This window comes from Orbicella faveolata, unplaced genomic scaffold, assembly GCF_042242905.1.
Source record: "Orbicella faveolata isolate gen_17 unplaced genomic scaffold, um_ofav_v1 contig_2, whole genome shotgun sequence".
Taxonomy (NCBI): domain Eukaryota; kingdom Metazoa; phylum Cnidaria; class Anthozoa; order Scleractinia; family Merulinidae; genus Orbicella; species Orbicella faveolata.
The window spans coordinates 3,938,403-3,949,551 of NW_028301547.1; the positions used below are offsets into that span (position 1 = coordinate 3,938,403).

The window sequence follows — 11,149 nt, forward strand, 5'->3', positions numbered from 1 at the left end:
GAACTAAAGCAAGAGCTTCAAGTTCAAATGAACCGGAGAATTTCCTAAAATTTAAATCGTATTGTTTAAAAAATTTTAAATGGTGCAGAAAAACCGTTTCTTACTTCATGTGGCCGTTCATTTGAATTTAAATCAGTTAAAACACAGTTCATTCTCATCTGGCCAAAAACAATGAAACAAAACTAAGTGAACCAAATAGAAATCGAAGCAAAATACACGTGACCCACACCAAGCGCGGAAAAAATACGCGTTTTTAGATTGGTTCAATAAACGGACCAATAGCAGAGCTGAGAAAACACGCAAACAAATAAACACAACTGAAATAAAAAAAAAAAAACGCTCTAAATAAAAACATCAGCAAATTGTGCGCAATTCTGTTGAATAAAGCGGCTCAAATGTAACTAAAATATTGCTGAATTTGAATGAGATTAAATTTCGATAAACATTTCAAAATAAAAATGAGCGATAGAAATAGAAATTTTACGTTTATTAGTAAGACACCTAGCCTGAACAAGCAATCGATTCCACCCGCGCGAAACTATTTGTTTAAACAAACATGTTAATGGACAATCACACCTCTCACCGCGTATATAACACCGTTGAACCGTTATTTTCTTGTCACTTGATAATGTCATGACGACATCGAAACGTTGTGTAAAATTTCTATCGCTCATTTTTATTTTGAAATATTGCTGAAAAATTTTCAAAATCCAGTACAAGTTTTCCGTGCCTAAAGCCAGTCATAGAAGTTCTCTATAAAATTAATAATGTAGAGAGGGAAGAGTTTGTTCAAACTTTCTTTACGAGGAAAAATATCCCAGGAGAGTCTCGATAGCGCCAGCTTGAATGCCCTTCATATGTTCTCGTTGACAACAAGCAGCCCCTTTTTCTTCTTATTCTGTTGAGCGTCTCGGAAAGAAATTGCACAAGAGGAAACACTCCACAGACAGAGCAGGGTGACAGAGGGCTTGCTCGTGGTCTGTCTCAGACACGAATCACTTAAAGGAATTCAGTCACGGCATTTTGAGTTATTTTGTTCATGTACAAAATTACCTTTAAATTGAAGGAAACCTGAAAATAGTAGTTTACTAGGATAGAGAAACCCCCAAGAGATAATAATAAACCATAAATGAACAAGGATGGTTAAGGATGGAGAAGATTTAACACGGATTACTAATGAGGAACTTGAATAATTTAGGCTAAACTTCTAAAGTTGCGGAAACCGTGACGTAGCTCCTTAAACAAAAGGACTTCCTATTTGGGAAACAGATTTCAACTGTAACTACGAACTCGAAGATAGAAAAGAGTAATTGAAGCGTGGAATACAAAGTTTGCACTGCCCTCATTGCCCTCACACAGTACATTGCACATCACAGAGTACATTGATTCCTTTCAACACAGTTTTCATTTTATTTACTTTTTTTTGTTTCAATCGACTGAACAAAATGTTCACTAACGTTTCGATAATGTATTAAATTAACAATTATGTACAATTGTCGGACACTTGTAATGATGTGTCAAAATAATAATAATAAATTATTACCCATCTGGGCCTGCCAAATGGTAGACATGAATCTTCAACACAAAAATATTGATGATATCAGACTGGATGTTGTCCACTGACACGGCCAAGGAGAGATGTAAAGAAAAATAATACTCTAAAAACTTCTTTTGTTCTCTCGTGATGTTAGATAATGATAAAATAAGATACATATTACCCTCCCAAGATATAAAATTCAAGTAAATCTTTCTTATTTGGGTAAATAGATTGAGTTTCCATATAAATAATATGTACCAAAAATAATATTAAAATACCGACAGATTTGATTGAGATTCATAGTCTAGTTTTCACTGTCAATATTATTTAAAATATTGTTGGTTTTCAATATCATAAATAAATAGTGATGACTTTGAATAGATGTTAGATTCAATTGGATCTCTTGCATTTTCTAGATATGGAGTTAGTGAGTGGCAAATTCAAGAGTTTGTGTGGCATATATTCAGTGAGCTCAAGACTTTCTCAGCCTTGCAATTTGAGACAGAAAAACTCATAAAATCTGACCAAAATTCTGCAAGACACATATTTTTGGCAGGACCATTCGCCACCTCTAATAACATCAATTGCACTTGGTGCAGCACAAAGTGACATGGTCACTACTAAATAACTGTGTAATACCTCTTTGATCCACTGTCTCAATAAACCCAGAAACCCATGATAGTTCAAAATTCAGTGGTACATCTCATTGATTCATTAAGTACCACAAATGAAGGGTTGCCTGGAACAAAGCGCCAAGGGACTTCAGATAAATCGCTAGATTCTCCTTCCCGATTGCCTTTTATTCCCTTGTGAAACACAAGGAGAGTTTGATGTTGCATCAACAGTCACTTGGGGCCTTATTCTGAGCACTCCTTCAAATAACAAGATTATATAAAGTTCAAGAAAGTTAAAAATGTTTTAGTGAAGCAAACTAAGAAAAGCAAATTATAAACTTAGTATGCCACTTCATGTATTGGTTCAAACATATTTTTTATATATATACAAATGTTTGGTCAAAACTATGTACAAAGTGCTTTGCTTACTTTAAATTTGCAAAAAAACAACAAAACAGATTAACACATTACACATAGACCTACAAATACTATAACCAGTCTAGCCGATAACAGCAATGTTCTGTTGGACAGAACTACATACAATTATTATTTCAACATAATACATCTACACTACAACATTTTGACGTATACCATGTTGTTTAAAACTAGTTCAAGCTTAGCCACCAAACTGTGTCCAGAAAGTTCATTTTTCACACACTGCTCCCTGGTCGAACCTGTAATATGCCATTTGGCAGATGCCATACAGATGGACAAAAGCCGCCATCACAACAAGCACGTGGAATATTTGATGGCTCTGGAACTAATGGAAAAAAGAGAAACGCCCATATGTGAAAATTAGAAGTTACATAATTATTTTCAAAGTTGTGAGGGGTATGCTGACTTGATTGAAACAACCGTATTTGAGCTTGGCCAGTATCTTACTCTTGTGCTGGCCAAGGGAGGCGCAGTGGCCTCATGATTAGTGTGCTGGTCTCTGAATCGAGCTATGCGAGTTCAAGCACTGGTGGGGACATTGTGTTGTGTTCTTGGGCTAGACACTTAACTCTCACAGTGCCTCTCTCCACCCAGTTGTATAAATGGATACAGGGTTCAATTAAATGACGGGGGTAACCCTGCGATGGGCTAGCATCCCATCCAGGTGCAGTAGAAATACTCCTAGTTGTTTCATGCTACCAAAACCAGGATTAACTCCAGCCCAATGGGCCACTTGTAGAGAACTCATATAGGATGTCACAAAGCAAATGAAGGAGACATACTCACCCAAATATCACACTTCCCGGGAAAGAACCTCTCGGGAATCCTGGTCGCATACATGATGGCGCCAAGAATGTACAAGAGACCCATGAGGGCCATCCATCCTACTGAGGCCTGACGGTGAGCCAGGGTCACTCCATGTGCTACCATGAAGTGAATAGCAGGCACAATACCAGAACATCCAAATGTAAGGAAAAGACCTAACAAAAAACAAACGACAAACCTTAGTGACTCAGTTTACACTTAGAGATTGCCCTGGCATTGCCAGACCTTATCATTAACACCACCTTTTACAACTTACAAGTAACACAGCTATAGTAAAAGTAAAACAATGGGTAAAAAAGTACGAAATAATGACTTGGTAGCTTTTGATAACATGGACATACACTAGGGTTCTATCCATAGACTCAAAAGTTTGAACCATCTTACTTGTACATCACAATATAGTACTGCTCAGTTAATTATTACCTTTATTTAAATAGTCATATAATGAATACCATATAGAAGTGCTGCTCAGTAACCTTCATTTGAATGGTCAGATACTAGGGTTTAATTTAGCAAACTTAAAAGTTAGAGCCACCTTGTACAGCATAATAAACAATACCACATAAAACATATTGCTCAACTGGCTTTCATTTGAATGGCTCTACACCAGGGTCTCAATAATGCACACTAATATAATTCCTACTAAAAGCACTCACCTGCTCGCAGTACTCGGTACTTGGGTGTGTTGAACTTACTCCACAACGAAACAATTATGCACAAGATGCCTAGAGTACAGATTATCGACATGTACACAATCTTTAGCACTCTTGAACAGTAGAATCCATAGTAAAGAGGAGGAATGAATGAGCCCATGATCAACAGTGCTATGCCTGAGTAGTCAAGCCTGCAATAAGCAAAATTGCACAAAACTGTCAGTTTCTTTTTTACAATAACTGCAGAAATTCCTGTGTGCTTATTGGGTAATTTTCATTGTCAATACGCTGACAGACACATGAATTTAAAATTATGCAATGTTGCTATTCTTGTAAAACACAAATTGACATTAGTTATTCATGCACCTGTCCTGTTATTGACCATGAATTTCGTCATAGCATTGTCAAAGTACTTTGCAGATCCACAGCTACTTTGACAATGTTAAGACAAAATTTTTGAAGAACTGACAAGCATGAAGAACTGACATCAATTTGTTAATTAGATCCAAATGTTGCTCTGACACACTGCATTTCAAGCCACATCTAACAATAGTTAAACTTTCCATGTACAGCACATGTTATACTGATGAAAGTACAAGTCTTCTACACTGTAAATGTAATCCTCACTTTTAGGAAGCTTTGCAGTTACCAGTACCTAGAGGTTATTATTTCCAAGAACTGAATTTGGTAGACCTTGGTATATGGTATGTGTGGCAGTAAGGTGGCCTAATGGTTAATCTGCTGGACTTTAGATTGAGCAGTCCAGGTTTGAACCCTAATTGGGTCACTGTTGAGTTACTGGGCAAGACACATTTTTTTGTCACAAAACCTATGATGGACTAACATTCCCTCCGAGGGGGGAGTAAAAATACTCCTATTGTTTCATGCTGCAGAAACCACTGAGGATAAGCTCCAGCTGCATGGACCACTGCCCCGACACAAACTTTATATGTACATCGACTTTCTTTTACAAAACCTATTAGCTCACCTGCTAAATACCTTGGACACCGTGACAGAATGGCAGTAGACAGTGTGGAAGATCCATGAGAACCCTAAACACAAGATTGCACCAGCGAAGAATGCTCCGAACACAAGCTTTTCTTGCCAGTCTTTGGGAAAGGGATTGGTAGTGGTGATCGGCCGCAAGAACATGTAGATTGTGACGCAAATAAAGGCAAGGAAACCGATCAAATGAGTCCAGATATTGCCAGTTTCGGTGTGAATTTTAAAAATGCTTTTAAAGCAGGATCTAAATGATGGCATGGGGGGTCGGTGGTGGTGTGATAAAAAGTCATTATCGCGCAGCCATTCTGGAAGCTCAAAGTGTGAGAGGAGGTACCATCCTGAACGCGCTAATTCAATTGCCCTCTTGGAAATTCTCTCCGCCTTGTCAGCGGCATCATGCATGCTTTCTTGCACATTGTCTTTTGCCGTCTTCAATATCACTTGAACCCTTTCCGCGGCATCAGACATGTTTTCTTTGGTCGACTTTATCATCACATGCATCCTTTCTGCAGCCTCATGCATATTGTCCTGCATTTTCTCAGCTGCGTCGTGCATGTTCCCCTTGATTTTAACTGCTCTATCTTGAACATTCCCCTTTACAGTTTGGAACATCACATGCAGATTCTCTTCTCCTTTGACAATGAAGACCTAGCAAAACACAACAAGAAATTATCTCTCACTAAAAGAAAATAGACTTCCTTTAACAATATTTATTTTTTACTAGAAAGCACAAGGAGCTAAAATAAATGCTCTTAATAAGTATACTATACAGCTCCGATTGTAGAACAAACTAATGCATCTGAATGCGTACAGTTGTACTATCATGTGTCAATGCAAACTAGATACTGTATACATTTCACTAGCAAATTCTATCTCAAGTGCTTAGCTCAAAACTACAGATACAATAAGAAAATTAAGAACTGCTGTGGGACTTTCTAGTGTCTTCGAATTAGAAACAAATTAAAGTAAAAGAGGACAAACCAGCTATGATTACTAGCTCCATTGGATATTCCCAGTGATGCAACTCCTCTGAAAATTAAATTTTGTTACGAGATTCACTGATCATTTAATATGTGGGTGTTCTTTTTTTTTTTTGGCTGCTTATAATTGATATAGTGTTGGAACTACAAGTGATGCTCAAGGGATCTGCAGGTAAGGAGTACAAAGGAACCACTAGCATAGTGTGTATAAAGATGCTACCAACTGATAATTTATTAATTGATTACAATTTGCATTCTAATTAGTTTCTGTGTAATTCAACAGGTACTCATGAAGCTTAACACTTGATGATAATTTGCTATGGTACCACAGCTAGTTAGTAAATTGAACTATTTATTTGCCACTTTGTCCAAAGCATAACTACTGCAGCGGGAATGACAAGTTTTATCAAAAGCCAAATTATACAGTTGACCTACATAGATATGTTCACGAGTTTCACATTCTCTGAACAGTATCTTCACGCATGAATAGTAAAGGTCCTCGTAAAAAATTCAAAAGGTTTATGTTTAGGCCTGAGGATTTTTAAACAGTAAAACAGTTTTATTAATACAATATAGCTGCCCGTGAAGCAATCTTTGTGGCGGCTTCTAGGTTTCAGGAGATTCTTGATAAAGATTCCAAGGTCATCACTAGGTGATCCCCTGAAAGGTCTTTCTTTGCAAGCAAAATAATTCATGCACAGATGTAGTGCAATGAACACAGTGCCAGCAGGTTTACTCATAAAAAAGTAGTACCTCTATGAACTCATAAATAAGTCTCCTATGAACTATCCCAAATAACAATCCTGATTACTGCCAAGTCAAAATTGTTTTCTACACTACACTTTCTACAGTGCATTGTTTTCACAATGTGGAAGTGCAGTGGCCTCATGATTATAGTGTTCAACTCCCGATCAAACGGTGTGAGTTTGAGCCCTGGCTACGGGACATTGCCTAGTGTTCTTGGGCAAGACACTTAACTTTCACAGTGCCTCTTCCCCCCAGGTGTACAAATGGGTGCCAGCAAATTTAATGCTGGGGGTAACCCTGCGATGGACTATATTCCTAATCCCTTCATGCTACAGAAATGAGGAGAAGCTCCAGCCTGATAGACCACTTGGCTCATATGCAGACTATCTTTAGCCTTGTTTTAGAAAAACTTGCAGTGTGAGAATTTGTTTCCTGAGAAATTTATAATTATTGCAGATGAGAAGAAAAGATTCACTGATCAATAGTTCTTCTTTTTTAGGCTTGTATACATTTCTTAACATAATATACAAACAATGCAAAACAGCAATTTCAAGTTCCCTTGGCAATCTCTAAGTTGCCTTCTGTAGTTTTGCCTAATTAGTTTCGTAAAGTGCGCTGGAGCACAATCATTTGAGTTTGATTTGCATAACAATAATTTCTTTTTTCACATGAAAGATTTAGCAACAATTTTTTTTTAAAAAGAGGGTGAGTGATGTAAGCCACTGTTTTTAAAACACTGTCTTTACGCAGGTGGCATAAATGTAAAAATTTCAGATAACAACATAGCAAGTCATCAACTTCAGTTGACCACATTCTGTGTAAAAGCTGGATTGTGTACATGTTGTCATGGCATGAAGCAATTCTGATAACTTTTATGACAACTTTTTTGAGTAAGCTTCTGTTTTGGAAAATCTCCTCTTTTCTTATGAAATTGTTGATTATGAATGCAGAAGCAATATTGAACCTTGTATAGTTGTAAATATACATGCACCCCTGTAATTCTCAGATGGTGAGCTCCGAATATAAAATATAGAAAAGATGAGGCATTGTTGAACCTCTTAGGCACCAATTACAGCAAGATGTTTAGTAGTCTAAAAGACAAAGAGTTGGTCGCACCGCAAGATAAAGACCAGAAATAAGGTAGGGGGGCATCTTGAACAGCCGCAAGTAATTTGCATTGTTGCAAAGCGTGGGGACAACTTTGGTGGTTGTTTATACTTTCTGAAGTCCACAGTTATAAATATATATCCACTGTTTGTGGTTTTTATTACAGAACGTCCAGCTTGAGTGACGAATACAATATTACAGGCAGTCTAGGCGGTCAGGTCCTCGACGCCTACTTTCCGTATACTATAGCAGGTGAATTGATGAATATTTCATAAAAAAAGAAGCTCACTGAACTGCCTCGTGGTTGTTTAAGAAAGGCCATAGTCCACTTTGAATCTGAATTTAATTTGGTAGTTTTCGCCCGAAAAGTAAAAGTTGAAATTTAACATCCAGTGAAATAAACAAGAAATTTCGTGAAACTGACAATCTGTTCATGTGCGTTCTTATCTTTTCCTTTGTTTGTGCTTTCACTTTTCATCAGTCACAAATTTCGTTTTTACAATCACGATCGACACATAAAATAGGTCTTTTATTTAGAAAATATCTAAAGCTAAGCACATGAAGCTTACCTTGGCCTGTTCAAGACCGAGCAGAGCACACGTCACTGTCCCGTCCTCGTTCAGGTCCTCGTCTTCTTCTTCGTTAGAGTCTTCATCGGAACCCTTACCGATCGAACCATCGTTAATTTCTTCGCTGCTTCCCTCCGATGTTTGGCTTTTGCAACTCTCATATTCGGTGGTACTTGAACTTATACTTTCAGAGTCGTTGCTTTCCACTGTTACGTCGGCTGATTCTAATGTCGTTTCTTCTTCCTCAGTTTGTAATTCTGATGTCCTTTCTTCTTCCCCTTTGTTCTGTACGACATTGCCGGTACGTTCGCCGATACATTCAGAGCTTTCAACAATTGTGCCACTGCTTTCACAAAGTTCCGTCTCACTCGCAACAATTTCACTCATGTTGGTTCTTCTTCTCCGTAGCTCTGCCATGTATTGTAATTCGTAAAAGATCAAGGACAATATTTATATACGTTGCTGATCACGTTACTCACGCGGTTTACGTAACAAAATTATAAATTCCCGCGCAATCGAAAGAGTGCACTACTCGACGACAAAAGACCGTGATTTCTTCACAGGCTGTAGCCGCTCTCTGACTAGCAAGCGCTTCTAAGTAGACTCCCTCAGAACTCTATCTCAACCACCGTGGCTACACTCTTTCCGTGAGAAACTGAAATATGAGCAAACTTTGAAATATATTTCTCAACAACAAGGGTCGGGTCAATGGTTGGTCATAGTGGTCTGATCAATATTGACCAATCAAATAAAATTTTAGAAAAAAATCACAATCACCTTATTTGGAGTCCCCTCTCATTATCCAATCAGATTGGCTGATAGAGTGCATACGAAAAAAGATATTTCTGGGGGCAAAGTTCGCTTTTTGGGGGGCAAAAATAAATGAATCATATGATTTCAATCCAATTTCAACTTCGATGGAAGAATGTTTGGGAGTTTCATGTATTTTAAGCTTATTAACATTTGTTGTTTGCAATGTTTTTCAAGGGCATTTTTTTTGTGAAATAAATAAATGGATCAGACTTAGTCGCGTTAATGATACATACTATGTCTATTGCTGGTCTTCTGTTCAGTTCCTCAATCAAACTTAACTTGGTCAGTCATGATCAATCACTTGTTTTTATAATAGTAATTAATGAATGTACAATTCTTGAAACCTCAGAAAAAATATATTAAAATACAACTGTATATCTGAGTGCAGAGGGAGCATACAAGTATTTTTTTTGTTGGTGTTCTTAACCTCACTTTCCCAGGATCTTAGACACTAAGACTTCCTTTCATCACTCATCACTGGCTACTAATGTAGTATAGCTGATTCTGCCTTCAGGCTCATCAACTATCACTTCATACAAATCTCACAAGATCATAATTGTTACTGTTCAGATTATTTTAAGAAGTCAAATTTCTCAGGACCGAATTTGATGGTAAGATTTCTGCCTACAACCCATCCTGGGGACATTGCAAGGCCATAGCCAGTAAGAGGGAAACTGAGTCACTTGCTTCAGTCATTTTTTTCATTTTTGTGTTGTTTTTTTTTTCCATTGATTTCTTTTTTTTGGCAGGAGGGGGGAATAAAACACTGCTAAATACCCAGGGAGAGAATTTAACCATACCTCAGTCATATTTTTTTCTGGTTGCAGGCCTGACTTGCGTGAGACTTGATGGTTTGATTCAGCTGGTGCCGCAAACATATTGCATGTGGCATTTGGAAGAAAAACATCTTCAACTAAACTGGCCCTAATACTGCGTACAATGACCTCAAAACAAATGTGGAATTCTTGAGCCTGCAGGAGGTCAAATTTATTTACTAACATTTAAGCCAAAAAGGCCAAAATAAATTTATCTCAGTCTAAAAGAAAATCGTTTTAGAATATTCAGTCAGCATTAATTATGCAAAATCCTCTAGGCAAGTGAGAAGAACTATCTTCTGGTGTCATAGCATCGAAGAGCTTCTCTGTCTTCACCCAACCAATTGGATTGTTTGGCCAAACATCCAACAGCAAGAACATGTCCTCTCCAAAATGATACCCCCCTAATGGACTAAAATGTCCCAAATTAACCCATTGATAAAAAGCTGCGAAGTGATAATTCACCACCACGTGAGATCCTGCCTTTTCCAGGTTTTCTAAGACAGTAGATCGAAATTCGTCAACTGATGAAATCACTGGACAAGTTCTTGGCGTCGATTCATGTGATTGGAACACGTGATGAAAACGTCCATACAAACCTACGCTGTTGATGAGTTTCGCGAAGGTTTCGAGCGTAATTCCCTCTTTATCGACGTCTTCTTTCCTCAGAACTGATCTAGCTTCACCTAACTGGAGAATATCATCTTCTCGTATGGTTGTCTTCGTTTCTTTTAGTTGAACAAGTTCGTCAATTTTCTCCGTCACGCGAAAGTTGTTCAAGGATAGTCGCTTGTCAAGAATTTCATTCAGACAAATAGCAGCGCTGCAGAGTCCGCAGTACTTAGAATTTACTTGCTTACAGAAATAAGGAAGTAAATGCCCAAATCGACTTTCTTCTAGTAGTTTTTGTCCTTCAGCAGTTTCCAGAGAAACAAGAAACGGGGAAGATTTCGTGACGGCCATCGCACCACCGAACACGCGCCGCAACACGAAACATCTTGAGAGGGGAGAGGGGACAGAGGAGAGGGGAGAGGAGTGAAATTACCATG

At 37.9% G+C, this 11,149-nt stretch overlaps 2 protein-coding genes across 2 annotated transcripts; both read right to left on the reverse strand.

Annotated features, from left to right (window-relative positions):
* Positions 1-1,386: 1,386 nt before the first annotated feature.
* LOC110061849 (adiponectin receptor protein 1-like) lies at positions 1,387-9,180 on the reverse strand. Its single transcript, XM_020768708.2, has 5 exons — positions 8,473-9,180; positions 5,053-5,717; positions 4,068-4,255; positions 3,373-3,566; positions 1,387-2,911 (listed from the first exon to the last, which is right to left on the reverse strand). The coding sequence occupies exons 1-5, from the start codon at positions 8,887-8,889 to the stop codon at positions 2,795-2,797; spliced, it is 1,581 nt and encodes a 526-aa protein (XP_020624367.2). The 5' UTR covers positions 8,890-9,180; the 3' UTR covers positions 1,387-2,794.
* Positions 9,181-10,242: 1,062 nt separating this feature from the next.
* On the reverse strand, positions 10,243-11,092 carry LOC110061850 (uncharacterized). The gene has a single exon (XM_020768709.2). It carries the CDS (start codon positions 11,061-11,063, stop codon positions 10,347-10,349), a length of 717 nt encoding a protein of 238 aa, XP_020624368.1. The 5' UTR covers positions 11,064-11,092; the 3' UTR covers positions 10,243-10,346.
* Positions 11,093-11,149: the final 57 nt, after the last annotated feature.